We start from the raw sequence: 19,557 nt of genomic DNA on the forward strand, positions 1-19,557 counted from the left end.
ACACCAAGACATACTGATGCATGTTACAGGGCCTATTTCAGAGTGTTGCTGATTTTGCTTATCAGGTTAAGGCTTCTAAAGCATATTAGTTCCTACTGTGCATAATTTAAACAGGATTTTCAATATGCCTTCAATCTACATTAAGTTGTTAGTGCCTCAGGATCTACGTTAATTGATCAGCAAATCAATACATTTAAAGCAGGATTGCACCTGGAGTCAGTACTCCTTTAGGTAGGACATCTCTCAGGAAACCTAACTTTTTATATCTAAAGCAAGTTTTAGTTCATTGGCTGATACCTCCTAACTGTTAGCCATGTTCTTCTGGGCATCAGAGACCTATGAGAAGAGGGCTCCATTTTATCAAGGGCACAGTATCTTTTGAAACTCCTCATTCTGCCTTTTCACCCACAACTAAGTACAGTAAGCAAGGAGGAGCTGAAGAGCCTTATAACCAAGGTGAAAGAAGAAAGTGCAAAAGCTGGGTTGCAGTTAAACATCAAGAAAACCAAGAATATGACAACTAGACTGATAACTGGCAAATAGAGAAAATGTGGAGGCAGTGACAGACTTTGTATTTCTAGGCGCAAAGATTACTACAGATGCAGACTGCAGCCAGCCAGAAGATGTTTACTTCTTGGGAGGAGGGCAATGGCTAACCTTGATAAAATAGCGAAGAGTAGAGTCATCACACTAGCAATGAAGGTCCACATAGTTGAATGGTATTCCCCATAGTAACCTATGGATGTGGGAGCTGGACCATAAGGAAGGCTGAGAGAAGGGAGATAGACACTTTTGAACTGTGGTGTTGGAGGAAAATTCTAAGAGTACCTTGGACTGCAAGTACAGTAGAGTCTCACTTATCCAAGACTCGCTTATCAAAGGTTCTGGATTTTCCAAGGCATTTTTGTAGTCAATGTTTTCAATATATTGTGATATTTTTGTGCTAAATTCGTAAATACAGTAATTACAACATAACATTACTGCGTATTGAACTACTTTTTCTGTCAAATTTGTTGTATAACATGATGTTTTGGTGCTTAATTTGTAAAATCAACCTAATTTGATGTTTAATAGGCTTTTCCTTAATCCCTCCTTATTATCCAAGATATTCGCTTATCCAAGGTTCTGCCAGCTCGTTTAGCTTGGATAAGTGAGACTATACGGTAGATCCAACCAGTCCATACTCCAGGAAATAATGCCCGACTGCTCATTGGAGGGAAGGATATTAGAGGCAAAGATGACGTACTTTGGTCACATAATAAGAAGACAGGAAAGCTTGGAGAAGAGAACGATGCTGGGGAAAATGAAAGGAAAAAGGAAGAGGGGCTGATCAAGGGCAAGATGGATGGATGGTATCCTTGAAGTGACTGACTCGACCTTGAAGGAGCTGGGGGTGGCCACGGTCAACAGGGAGCTCTGGCGTGGGTTGGTCCATGAGGTCATGAAGAGTCAGAAGTGACTGAATGGATAAACAACAAGTACAGCATCACATTTACAAAATTTACATAGGAATTTTAACTTTTCCAGGCTTTTGGAGGGTTGTACTGAGTAGGGTTTCCCACTTATTTTTCTAATATTTTCACAGTTATTTTAACTTGAATTGTTCAAATACTGTTCCATTTTCAAATGAATTGTTTTTTAAAGAAAAAAGGACTAAAATGCTAACAAGTAACTCAATGAATGTTGTTATTAAACACTATGATGAAGAATGATAACAAAATACTTTCCTGACACAACAAGTAGTAGGAATAAAGTGATATTTAAATTTATTTATTTATTTATTAAGCACCATAAATCACTGTACATTGTGCTTTATAAGAGAAAAACTCACAATTCCCTGCTCTCAGGATAACAATCAAAAGACATGACATATATATGAGCATGATCTAATCAACTCTGATTCAGTGTGTATAATAAATAAGATTGTGGTAAAAATAGGCACTGCTGGGACAATGGAATTTTGGAGAAGGATAGAAGAAAAAAATCCAATATAATTAAGGGTTATGAGATAGAATAGTAGAATTTAAATAATATTTAAAAATCAAAACGTGTGAGACAGACTTCCAATATTTTATCAGGAGGAAAAAAGTGCCCGAAAGGAACTGAAGATGTAGAATTCCATGGTCTGAAAACGTTATATGAAATAATTTAAATGGCTTTTGAATTTATTTTTTTTGATTTTGAAAATGGTTGGCAAGTTTATTTTGAGTTCTCTACTGAAAGCCTCTTTTGCTTGTTTCCATGTCCCTGTGAATATTTCTCTGTAGTAACCACACCAATTAAAACATTCCCTAGGTATATGAAAATTCTTCTTCGAGGTTCTTTAGCTAGAAAGATTGTGTAACTACTAGTATAAAAGCTTACTGATATTATAGGTTTCTTTTATTTTTAAAGAATATTTTGCAAGGCAGAATTTGAGCATGCATTCAAAACCCAGAAATAGCGCTTGTTATTTTTCCTGGGCACACAATAATATTAAAATAGGTAGAGGGCTAATAGGTCTATGTTAGGCTTACAAGTATGTTATCTCTGTCCATAATAGCAATCCCATGCTTTCCCTTATCAGCATTGTTCCCAGACAATTACATCCCACACAAATCATGTCTGAAAGCTGCTCTGTTAAAACTTGCTTACTTACTTAAGTTAGTGTGTTCCAACATAGTGTAGTGGTGTACTCTTGGTTCGCTTCTGACACAATAAATAAATAAACTTAACAGGAAGCCAGAGGCAAACCTGGTCTGAAGAAATTTCATAAAGAAAACCCTTTGAGATAGTAGCTATAGCAGCAAAGCCATGTTGGCTACAAGACAACAAAAATCTTGTACACAAGTGAATTATCATCATGCCTTAAGACATGAGTTTGGAATTCCAGGAGGAAAGGACAGAGTACAAGAGCCTGAACTGTGACTGCCGGTTGTTTAACGTTCTCCAGATGACCATTCCCTCTTCACCATGACAGTATTGTGTTTGAGATTCTGTAAGCCCACTGTTTTTAATTAAGTCTAATGATTGGCTGAGTAGATTAGAGCTTTAATCAAAATATCATTGCATTTCCAGTTTCCCCCTTTTCCTCTGTCTCCAGATACCAATTTCTCCAAAACTGAATATTCTCCTCACAGTGAAAGAGGTTCTCAACCTTTGCTTTAAGACTTGAATTATGATTGCAGTTCAACTGCATGCTACTTTCATCCTCTCCTTGCTTTATTTTCTGTGGAAAGGAGGATCTCCTTCCACTGAGCAAGATCTATACTTTCTCACCCCAGGTTTACAACCCATCTCTTCCAAGTAGTTTACAGCTAACTCTAACCCACCCAAGCTATCTTCTTTTACTTTTCTTTTATTTTTACTTGGGGAACCATGCTAAGTTTATCAAATTGTTTTTCAAAAGTCCAGTTGGCTTCTATTGAACTTGATTCCAAGTAAATGTGCTTTAATCAGCATGTTGTTCTGCAAATGACGACATTAGGTTGTTGTGAACCAGGATCACTAATTGAGATGCTGGCAATCCATGGGGAAAAGCATTAATGAAGCCACACAGTCAAGTTAGTGACAAGATTTTCACATTGTTCTGTGACTAGGTGTGTACAAAGCAGAAACACAGGAAATATTTGGCTTTGTTTTCTAAAATTTGGATGTAATAACAACGGCTGGACAGAACGGAATATACAAACATGATGAAGAACTCCTTGAGATCAGTTATTAGGATCCTTCTTGCTTCCATTTCCATTTTGTACATTGCGACAGGGCTTGAAAGAAGCAACAGCTTTACAGGTGAGTAACAATACACTTTTTCAAGCCTGTGTTAATGTAACTATGGTGTAATGGTTCGGGACCGGCCTATCTTCGTGACCGCATCGTCCCCTACGAACCTGGGCAATCTCTAAGATCTTCAGGAGAGGCTCTTCTCTCGCTTCCTCCCCCTTCACAAGCACGGGTGGTGGGGACACGGGAGAGTGCCTTCTCTGTGGTGACTCCCCGACTCTAGAATTCCCTCCCAGGGAGATTAGGTTAGTATCCACCCTTTCCACCTTCCACAAAGGGTTAAAACCATGGATGTTCTGCTGTTCATTTGATTAGGCTGTCCCCTATAACTTGGTTCCTATCAAGATGTGGAATTTTTCTTGACATTTTACGGTTGTTCTCCACCCCAAGGTCATCTCCCCAGCCTATTTTGCCCACTCATGCACTTCATTCAACAGTTCTAATCTATAATGTGTTGCGTCAATCCACCCATTTATGCCTAGGATTGTTCCTTTCATAAGCTCACTGACGATTGGTTAAGATTGTTTTTATGCTTTTATAATTTTATGTTGCTTTAAACTGATGTTTGATTATCCTGTTTTTATGTAATGATGTATGTGTTTTAATTTGATGATTTTATGATGTTATGATGTAGATCAGGCTCTTCCCCATGTAAGCCCCTCCAAGTCCCCTCGGGGAGACGGAGGCGGGGTACAAAAATAAAGTTGTTGTTGTTGTTGTTGTTGTTGTTATTATTATTATTATTATTATTATTATTATTATTATTATTATTATTATTAAGTGTAACTATCCTTTCTGGGGAAAAACATCTGTTCATACCCTAGAGGCAATTTTCTTTCAGAGCAAGATTTCTTTTCCTATTTTCTATCCAATTGGCAATTATAGACTCAGGATTCTCAAAGCTGCTTGCAATCTCTCTAGATATCCAATTGTTTGTGATGAGATGGACAACTTTATTATATCAACGCTCTATAAAAAAGAAGTGGAGCAGACAACCCCAATGATTGCAATGCAATCCTATTCATTCTTCCTTGAGAGTAAGCCTCACTGGACTCAGTAGGACCTGCTTCTGAGTAGGCTTCTTAAACTATAGGGGAAGGGCTTTGATTTTTTTGGGGGGGAGGGGGGGAGTAAGTGCTGTGTGTCATAACTATAAGGCTTTGTATTACTTCTGGCTCTGGAATCCTGTGATCCCATTCTTAGCAGAGGGAAATAAGCTTAACCAGCATGAATAGCTAAAGCAGCTCTGGAGAAGATGTTAGGGAGAGAATATTGCCAAAGGGAGAGAAGAATATATTGCATAGCACATATATCTGTGTTTTTAAAACATGGGATTATAATATTAAGCCCAGTTACAGGCAGGAACAGCATGTCTGTGTGGGTCCTCTGTCATCCCTATGTGCAGAAAGGTTATTTTAGCACTGGCTATTTTTTTCCTTATTAGAGCTGGCCCTACTCTTAGGAAGATCGATAAGATAGTTTCAAGCACCAGTTCCGGATTACATGAAAGTGCACTGAATTGTATATTTAGAATCTTAGTGCACATGTTTTTTTGGATAACCTCAGTGGCCTGAGGCTCAGGGAGTTTTTAACGGTATATGTCATATTTATTAAGTTTGTTGTATATGGTTTATGTAATGTGCAATTTGTTTATCTGTTTGTTTGGTTTATAATGCTGTGCTGATTTTTGTGTTATGAAATTTCTGCGGTTCTTAACCATTGTACGCCACTTTGAATCCCACCCATGGCAGAAAAGCAGGATAAAAACCAATCAATAAATAAGAATAATAATTATTTCCCAGAACTTGAAAAATTTACCATTGTGGGCTCTGTCCCCCAGAATCCCCATGTTAATATGGCTAGTAGCTATGATGTGAAGATTGTCACTTTTTTAAAAAGCAGTTTTTCAAATTCTGTATTTACTATGTTATAGCTTTTTTGCCTGTCCAGTTTTCTGCATAGGCATTGACTGGCTTCAGATACTATCTGTTTTAACTCGAGTGGGTGTAGGGGTGGCACGTACTGTAAGCATAATGTTGTGTATAATTTCTGAATAATTTGAATCATAGGCATTTAAAAATGTCTGTTAGAGGGTTGGACGGGATTGCCCTTGTGGTATTTTCCCACTCTATGAATCTATACAAGTTGAAAATTGTGGATAACCACAATATTCTTGAATTCTAACCTTTAGTTCCATCCCCCAAAATGGTAGACACCAGAAAACCCAGAAGGTTGTGGAATAAATACAGCTTGTTTAACATGACATGAGTATTACATATTATGTAGTTTGTCTATCCTTCTCTCCCCACTATACTTTGTCATTGATTAAAAGTGACATACAAACCTCATCTACCATTTACTGTTGAAGAAAGCTGCCTTATTTGATTGTTCCTGATTTATCACAGTGTAAAAGGTGAAGAAAATGACAAACCTGAAGAATGTTCTTCACAGTGATACTGCAGTCACTTTTAAATATCAGATTATAAGGAAACATATTTTTAAGAGATTGGCGGTGTGTGTGTGTGGCAAAAATAGACATAGGAAATAGAAGGATAAAATGTGGTAAGATATATTAGCTGAAAGATCTATTTTTGAATGAGACTGAAAAGACATTGTGTAAGCCACCAGTCCCGTTTGCGAGATGGTGGTAGGGTATATGAATAGGGTTAGTATTATAAGACTTCCCACTTAGGGGTTATAAAATGTCAGCAGTCCTCCAGTATGTCTGTCAGTTTACATTGACAATAATATTACTTTCAGATCTCACTTCATACATCACATTACTATTTTTGGTTGGCTGCCATTGTATATATAACTGATATATGTGTATACACATAAATACCTTGTATAGGTTAAGCTGTGTGTGTGGAAGCTAAGGAGCAGAAAATGCAAATTTGTTAACATTATCTAAATTGTGTTTAATACCTTTGCACAAGGGAATAATTCTCCGAGAACTGGTTTCTAAGTTCTAGGTCAGGGGTCCCCAAACTAAGGCCCAGGGGCTACATGCGGCCCATCGAAGCCATTTATCTGGCTCCCGCTGAAGCGGCTCCCTCCTCCTCTGTTGAGGAAGGCATGTGCGGCGCAAGGGAGGAGGGAAAGGCGAGCGCCTTTCCCACCTCCTCCCTCGCCTGGTGCACGCATTCCAAAGCTTTGCTTGTTTATAATGATATTTTAATTATTATTTAATTAATAATTAGTTATTAAGGGGTGCTTTGCTAATGCTTTTGGTGCACAAAGGCAGAAGGGGGTTGGACTAAATGGCCCAAGGGGGTCTCTTCCAACCCTCTTTATTATTTTTATTATGATTATGATTATGATTAACATTGAGGCTGTATTTGTTCCCGTTTTGTTTTTTTACTTCAAAATAAGATATGTGCAGTGTGCATAGGAATTTGTTCATAGTTTTTTTTAAAAACTATAATCTGGCCCTCCAACAGTCTGAGGGACCGTGAACTGGCCCCCTGTTTAAAAAGTTTGGGGATCCCTGCTCTAGGGCTTAGTTTGGTTTTTATAGAAACCTCAAAGCTCAAATCTGGCCTGAATCTTTATGTTGTGTCTGTTATTAAATTAGGGTTAAGACTAGCACTAGAATACCATATCCTCCAACATTTCATAAATTAAAACTAGGACAAGTGTGGCCAAGCAACATCAAACTGTGATCAAGATTGTAATTTTATTAATAAGGAAGAACACAGAAGCTAGGTAAGGATACAACAGTTTGCTTTTGTTTGAGTTTATTGGGAAGGGCAAAAGAGGGTCTATAGAGCTGATTAATTGGGACTATCCCTACCACATCAGGACATTTGGAGTGTGCTTATGTTGCTCCTCAGACTAGTTGTGAACCCCAACCTCACCCCCACCTCAGGACACAATGCTTGATTCCTTTTCATTAGTACGGCAGAACTGTCTTTGGAAAGCTAGAAACATTTCAAAAGGACACACAGCCCATTGTCTAACACTGTTCCAGTTTCCACAATAGTCTGCTTTTCACAGCGGAAGGAAGAGAACAGAAAATGAATGGAAACATTGGAGTCTTGACCTTATGTCATGTTCATCTTTCCATGTTTTGTTGGCTGATGAGGAAGCATAATTTTTAACTCCAAAATTGAGTCCTTGCAGTCTTTTGTTTAACCTTTTCTGTACAATAGGCACTTCCAGGGGTGAGTGTGAATCCAAAAGTTTATTTCCTTTGAGTCCCCCTCTTAGATTTACTGCCAGCTTGCTTTGAGTTCCAGAAATCTTTGGCAAATGCTCTTGATGCTGGGACAGTGATAGCAGAAAGAGATCAAATGAAAATTCAATTCAATAAGAAGAACCAATTTTTTATTAGTATACTTGCAAATTTCATATAAAAAGTGAAACAGAAGTAATAACATAACCATGCTTTGTTTATATGGATCATTAGTAAATTGAAATGCTTTGATTTGAAGTGTGACTTTGGTCTTGAGATTTTAGAATATTTACAAAGATCTATCTTTTTGCAATTTATAATTTATAATTATAAATATATATTTACCAAATTTGTGATTTACTGTATCTTCAGTTTTAAGTATTCAGACTGATACATGTGTAGCTCCTATAAGAAGCCGGGACATTTGCAAAAGAGAAAACTGAATGAGAGAAAATCTGGTCTTTCTTGAGAAATACGTAAAAGATACAGACTTTTTTTTAAAAAAAAACTTGAAACATGTCAAGTTTCTTTAAAAAAAATAATTTGACAGGCTGTTTCTACTAAAAAACTGAGAAGCAAATGGAGTCCACTTACTTTAACACCTGTAAGTAGAAAATCCAGCAAGAAACTTTCCCATCCCCATGCAGCAGAAATAAACCCTTTAAAGAACGAACTATGAATTTCCTTGTCTGTCATGATACCCTAAACAAGTTGCCTCAAAGTAACATTTTATTATATCTTATGGTAGTATTGGCCTCAGGTTTTGGATATTTTCATATTGTATTTGTTGTTTATTGATGTGGCCCTCTTTTATCTGGACTTCTGACTATTCTCAAAACATATTGCATCTGAACTTCTGAATATTCTCAAAATGTATTTTTAATCAAATGTTTCCAAGTTGATTAGTGAAATAATATTTTTGTGTCACTACTTTCTACCATATTCATACATCTGTCTTCTTTTCTTCTTTTTAGAGAAAGGCCTCTCCTTGCTGGGCTACCACTTGTGCAATTTCACAGTTACTAAATATGTGGACAAAGTGGTTGCCTACCGAAAGTCATATGAGGAGCAAACACCATGTGGAGGATGGATTCCCTGGAGGCAGTGCACCAAAACCTTTTACAAAGAGGAGTATCACCCCATCACAATCTCAGAGAGTGTGAATCTGACAGATTGTTGTACTGGGTATGAGCAAGTCGGCCTGTACTGTTCCTTACGTAAGTATTAAGTAAATTTTAAAGAATACAAAAGGCACCAATGTGGTTTATAAATATGAATATGTGGCAGGAGGTTGGACTGGGTGGCCCTTGTGGTCTCTTCCAGCTCTTTTATTCTAGCTCTTCAATGGATGGGGCACAGGAGCTATTTTCTTCCTCTACAAGGTTGTCAAGACCTGAAAGATGCTGTTGGTGACAGGGAGGAAGAAGCAGCTGGCTTTTATTCTGAGGGGAAAGAAATTGATCATGCTTTTCATCTGGAAGTGCAATCTCATAATCTCTCCCATCCACCTACATCCTGCTCCTTTGAATGGTCTCCCCACCTCCTCCCTTCTTTTCCCCTTCCCACCAGTAGTGAGCAGCCACAATGGTATTTCCATAGCATTATGTTATGCCCACTTGATGTAGAATCTTGACCAGAATCTGTGGCCTATTACTGTCATATTCCAGGAATAGGCAAGTATGGGAGTCTACAGAATTGCATTAGCCCATAGGAAATGTCCCCCATGCCCCTGCAAAAATTAATATTTTTTGCCTTCAAATGTCCTTTAGAGGGTGTGTGGTGGCATTTTGCTATGGGGGTGTATTCATTTTTAGACCCAAAGAAGTCATTTTTAGCAAAAGAAAACAACCTGAAGTTGCTTTCTGTTAACAAAAAAGGCTCTACTCAGCCCACAGATCCGACTTTGCATACACTGCCATAGAAGAAATAGTCTCAATGAATATATGGATATATGGATGGAGGCAAGTATTCAAAAGTCAAATTAATTATTAAATTGTCATACATGTTAAACTTGTGTGTTTCTTTCTGTTTTAACAGAGATGTGGTAGCTGTTGTCTATCTTCCAGGATCACACACAAGAGCTATTATTTAAACTTTTCACTACCTGCTTTAAGGAGGACTTTCTGTTGTTTCTGGCTTCCATCAAGAACAGACACAGCCCCTTAGAAACTAACTGCTGTTGTTTGTTTTATTGAGAATACAGAATGTTAAGCATCCATGTGCAATATGTTGCCAAAATCCTCCTTGTTGCAAAAGGGACTGTTTTACTGTAATGTTTATTCAGTAGCTTATGACTACTTTAGAAACAACTATAAACTGAGATTGCTACCCAGTAAATTACTGCTGCCAAGTATCCTAGCTTTTCTTCACCGAGAAGATAGTCTGAATATTTTGTAAGGCAAATTATTACTCTGTATGTTGTCAAAGGCTTTCATGGCCGGAATCACAGGGTTGTTGTGCATTTTCCGGGCTGTATGGCCATGTACCAGAAGAATGCTTCTGGAACATGGCCATACAGCCCAGAAAATGCACAGCAACCCTATTCTTCTATATTTCTCTTGCTACTTTTGAAGCCCCCACTGTGTGTGTACTCAGACAGACATCTTCAAGTCAGAGGTGGCTTTGCCAGTTTCTTCTAAAATGTAGCGTCCAGCACCTGGTACTCATGGGTAGTCATCCAACCAAGTACTAAACAGAGCTGACCCGGTTTAGAATCCAAGATCAGATGGGATCTGGTGTCTTTAGATTATTTAAGCCCTTGTAAACCTTACCTGGCTTCCATTCCATTCTGGCCAACAATTTGTTCTTTCTATCTGACTTTTTCATCTTGGTTGATGTTTGTCCTATTACTTCTGAAATCTGATATTCAGCATCTCCTTGCTTCCTAATATTTGTCTGTAAAACAGATGTGGGTGAAGTGCTTCCTGCATGTGGCTTCCAGACTATCTGTGGCCCTTGACCCTTCCAGATTTACTTGCCATGCTTTGTCCTCACCAAAACACATTCCTCTTGTAGCCCAAGTTAAGCAAGGGCTTGAGCTCTGAATACATTTTAATCTCAGGTTTTGTGCATGTGCTGGCATAGCATCTGGCTTTATATTTCACAACAATCTAAGAGAGGTTTCATCACAATAAAAGGTTTATAAAGAATTCTACATACCTCTACAAAGTAGTGATTCTTTGGCCACACATAATGCAAAATCTTTTCAGGCTGTAGGAAGAAATGATGGTCATTTTACCTGCTACAGCTGATCATTGCATTTTGAGTCTCGTAATTATGAACACCAACACTAGCAGTGTAAACATTTCTTCCAAAAGTAGATCTACACCTAGAAATAGGTTGCCCCAAGGCTGTAGGCAATACAGAAGCTCTTCTTGGAGCTTTCCATCCCCCCCCCCCCCCACACACACACATGTTCAAGGCTTCCTTCCTTAGCCTCATCGAGAGAAAAAGTACATCACTTGCCTTTTCCAGATCATTCTGTAGACCTCAAAGTCTTAGTCACAGCTTCTGTGAGGGGTAATGTACTGTCTAGACATAGTCTTAAATAAATAATGAATCTAGGATGTTGACAACAAGTGGAATGAATTAAGAGTGTGTCACTGAACAGTTGTTAACGTCTCCCAACTGACTTCTCTGCACTCTCTATGAAGCTGAAAGATCTAATGGGCACTTCAGTTTGAGTTTTCCCTGGATACTTTTCCATCCTGAACATGGGGATATCATTTAATTTTCCTGGAATGGCAAACAAAAGACCATTTCACACTTTGAATAGCTCATTCATTCTCTCTCTTTCTCTTGGTGAATCCTTCTGCTACGACTGATCCTACTAAATCAATTAATTAATGATCACATTGGAAAACAGGACAGATCCTTGCTGAGAAACTATGATTGCTGATGGTTTACAGTATAATATATTGCATAATATACACTTTGGGTCCCAGCTTTGGGAAAAATATGGAGAGTAAAGAAAGCAACAGCAAAAACAACATTCAATGGACAAACACAATGATTCCCTTCAAATATTGCTGGGAGACAGATTCTGAGCTGCCCTGCAATATTAACATATTACTCTTTCTTTGAGTGACTGATATACGAATGTGGGTGCCACTAAATCCTCTCAGCACCCACTGGCAGTGCCAGCAAGAGGCTTCCATGTCAATGGGGTGATGAAGCCAGCCCACATTTTTGTCTGAACATAAAAAGAGCTATCCAAGGTCCTCCTATAGGTCCAGCACCTTGGATAACTCCTTTAAAGTTCAGACAAAAACCTGGAATGGAGTCACCATCCACCACTGTCTATGAAGAATTATTTAGCAGCTTTTGCTATGGAGTAGTAGCCATAGAGACAGTATTCCCAATTAGTTTGAAGATGTAAAAACCAGTGTACAGATTTAAAACAGTTCAAAAAAGAAAAAAATGCACCAAATATTTAAATATCTGGAAGCCACAACAGGAGCACCAAATGCTTTGTCATCCTGTGCTCATTCTGTCCTCACACATGTCAACTGTATACCCTCTGCACAAATCATGAGAGCTTTGGCTAAGTGAAGGAGCTCATTGGCTGGTTTCTGGTCGTTAAGGGGTTGTTTGACAGATGGCTGCACTCTGGGTGTCGTGCCTGTAAGGACAATTGCTTGATAGACTTTGACAGGGACGTGTTGGAGGTCAGTCACTCTATATGGGCTGATGTAAACCCTGGTATTCCAGATTAATGGTTTCCATGGCTCTGAGCCAGCATTGCTGCCCACCCCAGTTGCTATTAGTGCTGTTCACCCCACAGATCACATCTGTGACCTGCTAAAATGTTTATGCCATCAGCTAAAGAAAGAAACAGCTATTTTGAACACAGTATTTGGTTAAGGGATGCTCCAATTCTTTATAAGTACATCAGCAAGACACTGGAAAGAGACTAAAATGTTAAAAGAATATAGATGTCACAATGTCATACCTGTTCTCCAAATAATGACTCATGCTAAATTGTCCAGGTCCAAGGGCAACCTCAGGAATACTTCATGCATTCATTTTATACATGTACAGTGTTCCCTCGCTACTTCGCGGTTCACTTTTTGCGGACTCGCTGTTTTGCGGTTTTTAAATAAACACTAAAATAATATTATAAATCATAAAAATTATGATTTACAGTGGCAGTGGTCTCAGTCAGGTGTGGGCGGTGGGGCGAAGAAGGAGCCCAAATGGCAGCGGGAGGAGAAGGAGGCGGCGCCATGTTCCCCTCCTCTTTCTTCCCTCCCTCCCTCCCTCCCTCCCTCTTTCTACTTCCTTCCTAAAGAGAAGCCTAGCATCCCTACTTCGTGGATTTTCACTTATCGCGGGTGGTCCTGGAACGTAACCCCCACAATAAGTGAGAGAAAATTTTATATATATATATATATGTGTGTGTGTGTGTGTGTGTGTGTACATGGATTTCATAGAGTTTTCTTAGGCAAGGGGTATTCAGGTGGTTTGGCCAGTTACTCTGAAATATAGCCTACTCTGAAATATTGCCTGGCATATATTGGTAGTCTTCTATCCAAGCACTAGCCAGGACTTAATTTGCTTATCTTCCAAGACCAGATGGAATCTGATGCTATTGGAGCATTTAGGACATACATTTCAAAAACCTTATTTATCCTGAATGTATCAAAGTTTAGTTCAAGGTACTATATACAGCTTGTGTTTTTGTACTGTACAATAAAAATAAAGATAACAATGATTACTAATTAATATTATCAATACACAATATTAATGATAATATCAGGTGGCCTTGAAATTCTTCTACAGACCAGATTATCCCTTCTGCAATGAAGAAAAAGTCTTGGATGTTTAGTTACCTTTTAAGTAAATATAGTGGCTGAGTCTAGCATTCCCATCTCCTATTGAGAAAACTATGTATTACTTATTTATTTGTATCATTTAGATGTAAACAGCCTGACCCTCATTTCCAACTGTGAAGACTGTTTGTTTGTAGAAACTGATGTGATTTTTGTTGCCACTGTAGGATTGCAGCAAACTCGGGGATTTTTGCACCATGGCCTTACAAAAAAACAAATTGCTGCTATGCATGGTTATTTTCATGTCAGCAGTGGGATGAATCAGTTTGTATTTCAATCCAACTTTTAGTGGTGCTATCCAAATGGTGAATCGTATCCTGCAAATTAGATTCAGCACCTTGTGTGTATGTGCCTTCAATTTGCCTTTGGAATTTTAGCAATCCCATTAATTTAATGGGGTTTTCTTAGGCAAGGAATAATCAGAGGTGGTTTTGCCGGGTTCTTCCTCTGAAATATAGCATACAACACCTAGTATTTGTTGGCAGTTGGCCATCCACGTACTTACCAGGAGGACTGACCCTGATTAGCTTCCAAGACCAAATAGGATCCGGGGCCTTTCAAGTATTTATCCCTCTTTCAGCAATTAAAGGAGATAGATCCTTTAAAGTCTGAATTAAAACCCAGAGTTGATTCACTGCAGAGGAGAACAAACAACCTGATCATATAGAAACACACTCTATTTGCACACATACAAAGCTGAATAAGAGACAAGATAATCCTTACTTTTGTAATTGCTTTTCTTTCACATATTGAAATACACATGTATGGCTTCACAGAACTCCTTACCTCTTTTTTCCTCTTCCTTTCCCTAAACCCAACCTTTACTGCCAGCATCACTTTCTTCACTTTTGTAATAGCTAGAACATGGGGGATAAAGATAAAGGCAGAAGAGAAAATTAAAAGGGGTTCCAAATAGTTGAGAATAAGATGGAACTGGCCTTCTGCACCTCCAAATAGAATTCCTACCATCCTTGCCTATACTCTATCCATCCTGTCTGTGGTGATCGGAAAAGTGGTCTAATCCTTCTAATCTAGAAGGTGATTTTTGGGGGGAAAGGCTTCCCTTTATGCAAAGAAAGATCTCTTCAACAAGTGTTATTTTATAAAAGCGGCGGTGAATTGTGAAAGAGACATACACCCAGTCTCATCTTTATTATTGCTGCTGTCAAATGATGAATCTTCTCTATCCAAAATGTTTGAGACCAGACATTTTTCAGATTTTGATTTTTTAAAATTGTACATAGCCAATGAGAGATAGAGGGGAATGGGAGCTAGTTACACATTCAGTGCCCATTGAGTGAAACTTCAAGAAGCCCCAGCTCCACCACTTCCAGAAATCCAGTCAGGAAAAGTGAGGGAAGAGAAGAGGGAAAGTGGGGAGGACCCTACATACATACAGACTTTTGGCAGCCAAAGTATTGAGTTTTGAATTGCACACATTCTAGAGAATTTAAAACATATATTTTCAGTGTATTCCCCCTCTCCCTTTACATGTGAATTTTCAGGTACAGCATTAGAGTCAGGGAATGGTTTGGCTTTTCCAATTTTACGAGAAAAAGACATTTTAAAAAATTCTGTTGAGCATACTTAAATCCTTGGGCAGTGGATTCCATTTTGCTGTTAACTGCTTTGTTCTTTAGCTCTAAACAGATCCAGTGAATTTGCCTCAAGGCCTGGTGCCTGTCCAGAAAAGGCAGTGGAAGCATTAGATATTTCATGTATGTTTGACTTGGATTGTCCGGAACATAAAAAGTGCTGTGAGACATCTAAAGGAATTGGTTGTTCCAATCCTGTCCCTGAAGGTACAGTATTGACCACTGTTTCCTTTCATTCTAGCAAGCATTAATCGTATTTTGTTTTGTTGGTGAGAGAGTATCAATGCAGAATAATCATAGAACTAGATAATATAATATCTTTATAGGGCTTCCCTTTGACAAAAAGCAGAAGTGATTTCAGGCTACTTCTTATTTGGGGGAGAAAGGACTTTTCTGGGCCAAGTGCACATCAATGGTACAAGCACAAGGTGAAGTTGGTCCTAGCTCCCCTTGGAGGGTACATGGCAACCACTTGAGTAAACCCCTGTTTGAGTGTAGGCAGCCTCCCAACATCAGGAAAATTCCTCCTGGTTTGGGGGACCCTTTGCAAGTCCTCCAAAAGGTTTTTTTTTTTTTTTTTTTTTTTTTAGCCTGGGACATAAGTAAAGTTGGGAACCTTACCACTATAAATCTTGTAATGACCCATGCGGTTACTGTTGCGGCCGGGATTCTGCTACAGAGTTTGGGAGACCCTTTGAGACAAAACTTTCCATAACATCTTGGGTAGTATGGCTGCTAGGCATACTGATATTAAGATTACAGAGGCCTGTATAATGCCATTTTGACTTAATTTAAAAGCAATAATTTATGATATATTTTCTTTAAAAACAAACAAACACTTTCTAGATTGAGTTCTGGTAAATTACATGGAAGGCTCAGGATAGAACCCCACGGTCCACAAAGGGGATTATGCAGGCCTCTTCTGTGTGTGCATTTGACTGTGGGGAGATGGTGCCTGGAGCTGATCACTCCAGTGCCACACTCTCCTGTCCCATTTCAGTGGTTGATCTCTTGGTATTTCATTTGAGATGAACTGAACAAGTTTTTTTATAATTTAAAGAACAATCAAGGTCGGTACAGAATTTCTGAGTCCTGGAACTGATTTTTGATGTAACAAAACAGTTCACTCTGCTAACTGGGGACTAGTTTAACGTTCAAGCAACTAATAAATCATTTGCTCAATTTTAGAGGGAAATTTGACAAAACACTGGTACAATGTGTCTGTCCTGGTGAAAATGGATTTTTATGAATTAAGCAAAGTTGATCCAAGACTTCTCAGCCATTATCGCCTTCTACATTCAATGGTATGAATAAATAATGTAGTTATCAATCTGCTGCCATCTTCTGCCAATGTTATAGACAAAGAACCAGCATGGTGCAGTGCTTTGAGTGTTGGCCTATGACTCTAGAAACCATGAAAACCCACTGGGTGACCCTGGACAAGTCACACATTCTCAGTTCCAGGAAAACCTTGCAATAGGTTCATAGGAACGGGGCTCCATAAATTGGAAACAAACTACTTGAAGATACACAATAGACAGACAGAAACCCAAACATGTCACATGAGCACCATCTACTGGAGTAAGAATTAGTTACCAGCAAAACACATTCATTTTCCCTATAGAATCATAGCAATCATGTGTTGCTTCTTAATAGACAATCAGTAGCTTGTATTTTAAAAGATGGCTTTCGCCTGTAGGGCTCATACCCAAGTTATCTGAAGGGCTGTTTTCCCATATGGGCATGTACAGCCTTTAAGATCTGCAGGGGAAGCACTTTCCCTCATTTTAACTCATTCACAGGCATAGTTTGTGGGAACACTGGACGAATCCTTCTCTGTGGCTTCTCTCACACTTTGAAACTCTCTTCCTAAGGAAGTTAGGAAGGGTCCTTCTTTTTATTTTTATTTTGGTGGCAGGTTAGAACCTTTCTTTTCCAGAGACCCATTGGAAACTGATTTTTAAAGGGCCTTTATGGCGTACTACTACTGTATTTTAATCTATTTTAAAGTAAGCTTTTAATTGGTTTAAATTCTGTTGTAATAATAATAATAATAATAATAATAATAATAATAATAATAATGCTTTATTTGTAACCCACCCTATCTCCCCTGGGGACTCAGGGCAGTTTTCAATAAAAGAGGAATAACAAACAAACAAACAAACAAACAACAAATACACTCAAAAACAATAAATAAGAACAATCACGTTATAAAACTTATAATAATCAAAAATAACAAAAATTATCAAAATTAACAAATTACATAAGCAAATATAACACATAACAAGCATTTACTACATAATTAAACTAGCAGCTAAAAGGCATTAAAATATGGGATGAATTTTGGCAACCAACAGGACTGAAGTAAGATTCCAGTATGTAGACAAGGGTATGTATAAAGATGTACTATTCCTCCTCCTCCTCCATAGGCCAAAGTGCATAAGTGGGTTTTTAGAATCTTCTTAAAGGGGAGGAGAGAGGGGGCCATTTTTAGTTTTTTAGTGAGGGAGTGGGAGGCAATCATGGAGAAGCCCGTCTCTCTTCCCCACCAATTTTAGAGGAAAATGTGACAGGGTGGGACCAAGAACAGGGCCTCCTCTGCTGGCCGCAATGCCCTTGCTGGTTTGTAAATGGATATGCAGTTTTACAAATAGTCTGGGCCCAAACTATTTAAGGGCTTTATAGGTAACTAGCTGTGCCCGGCCACGCGTTGCTGTGGCAAAGTGGTAGTGGTGGTATTGGTTAAAAATTGTTGTGGAATTTTTATTTGACGTTACAGTAGAGTCTCACTTATCCAACACTCGCTTATCCAACATTCTGGATTATCCAAGCCATTTTTGTAGTCAATGTTTTCAATATATCGTGATATTTTGGTACTAAATTCATAAATACAGTAATTACTACATAGCATTACTGTGTATTGAACTGCTTTTTCTGCCAAATTTGTTGTCTAACATGATGTTTTGGTGCTTCATTTGTAAAATCATAACCTAATTTGATGTTTAATAGGCTTTTCCTTAATGCCTCCTTATTATCCAACATATTCGCTTATCCAACATTCTGCCGGCCCGTTTATGTTGGATGAGTGAGACTCTACTGTATTTGTATTTTTAAATTAATTTTATTGTAACTTATCTTTTTTATTTATTATATTTTATTATTTTCTTGCATTATTTTTAGTTATTTTCTGTTATTATAGTATTTTATTGTATTAATTTTTTTAGTGTTTTTAATTATTTTTAGTGTTTTTTATTATTTTTATTGTATTATTTGTATTTGTTATTTTTTATTCTTTTATTATTATTTGTGTTTTTATTATTTTATTATATTAGTTTTATGTATTATATTTTAGTATTTGATAATATTATTTTTATTTATGTTTTTTAATTGTATTATTTTGTTTTGTTTTTTATTGTTTTTTTTGTATTTATTTTATTATTTTTGTTTCTCTTTGTATTGGGTTGCTCTGAGTTCTGTGGTCTGCCTGGTCATGTTCCAAATGTATTCTCTCCTGATGTTTCGCCTGTGTGTGTATGGCAGGCATCCTCAGAGGTTGTGAAACGAAAGGAAGTGGGGTTTATATATCTGTAGAATGACCAGGGTGGAACAAGGAAGTGTTGTCTGGTTTAGGCAAGTGTGAATGTTGGAATTGGCACTGAATAGCCTTGTAGCTTCAAAGCCTGGATGGTTCCTGCCTGCCTGGAATGAACAAAATGTGGCTCCCAGTGTTAAAAAAAATCTGTGAAATCAGGACAGTTAACTAAAGAACAGCACTGAGCAATCAGGGAATTCCAGACATGATGTACTGAGGGCAAGCTAACATTTCCCAACAAAGGATTCCTCTCCGAAGCAGGAAGTAGGCAGGCCTTGAAGGTGCAAGGGCATTCAATGGTAATCAAGGTGGCCAAGTGGAACATTCACAGTCGCCTCAGACAGATAAGAGTTGTCCCATCCTGGATATCATTGGTGAGATAGAAATAAACATCCCACTTGTCTGTTTTCAAACAGATCTCCTAATTTCTGAGGATGCCTGGCATAGACATGGATGGCAGTTTGGCAGCAGATAGGGTCATGAGGGAATGTAATATTTAATAGGCTTTTCCTGAATCCCTTCTTATTATCCAACATATTCAGTTATCCAATGTTCTGCCGGGGTGTTTATGTTGGATAAGTGAGACTCTACTGTATATTTATA

General features: G+C 38.1%; 1 protein-coding gene across 1 annotated transcript in view; it reads left to right on the forward strand.

Moving 5' to 3' along the window:
* Nucleotides 1-6,403: 6,403 nt before the first annotated feature.
* Nucleotides 6,404-19,557, forward strand: part of umodl1 (uromodulin like 1) — a 46,130-nt gene continuing 32,976 nt past the window's right edge. Inside the window, exons 1-4 of the mRNA XM_062976964.1 lie at nt 6,404-6,409; nt 8,835-9,153; nt 15,408-15,602; nt 16,545-16,666. Coding sequence (XP_062833034.1) covers nt 6,404-6,409; nt 8,835-9,153; nt 15,408-15,602; nt 16,545-16,666 — 642 coding nt within the window. The remainder of the gene's footprint in view (nt 6,410-8,834; nt 9,154-15,407; nt 15,603-16,544; nt 16,667-19,557) is intronic.

The sequence above is a fragment of the Anolis carolinensis genome, chromosome 3 (assembly GCF_035594765.1).
Source record: "Anolis carolinensis isolate JA03-04 chromosome 3, rAnoCar3.1.pri, whole genome shotgun sequence".
Taxonomy (NCBI): domain Eukaryota; kingdom Metazoa; phylum Chordata; class Lepidosauria; order Squamata; family Dactyloidae; genus Anolis; species Anolis carolinensis.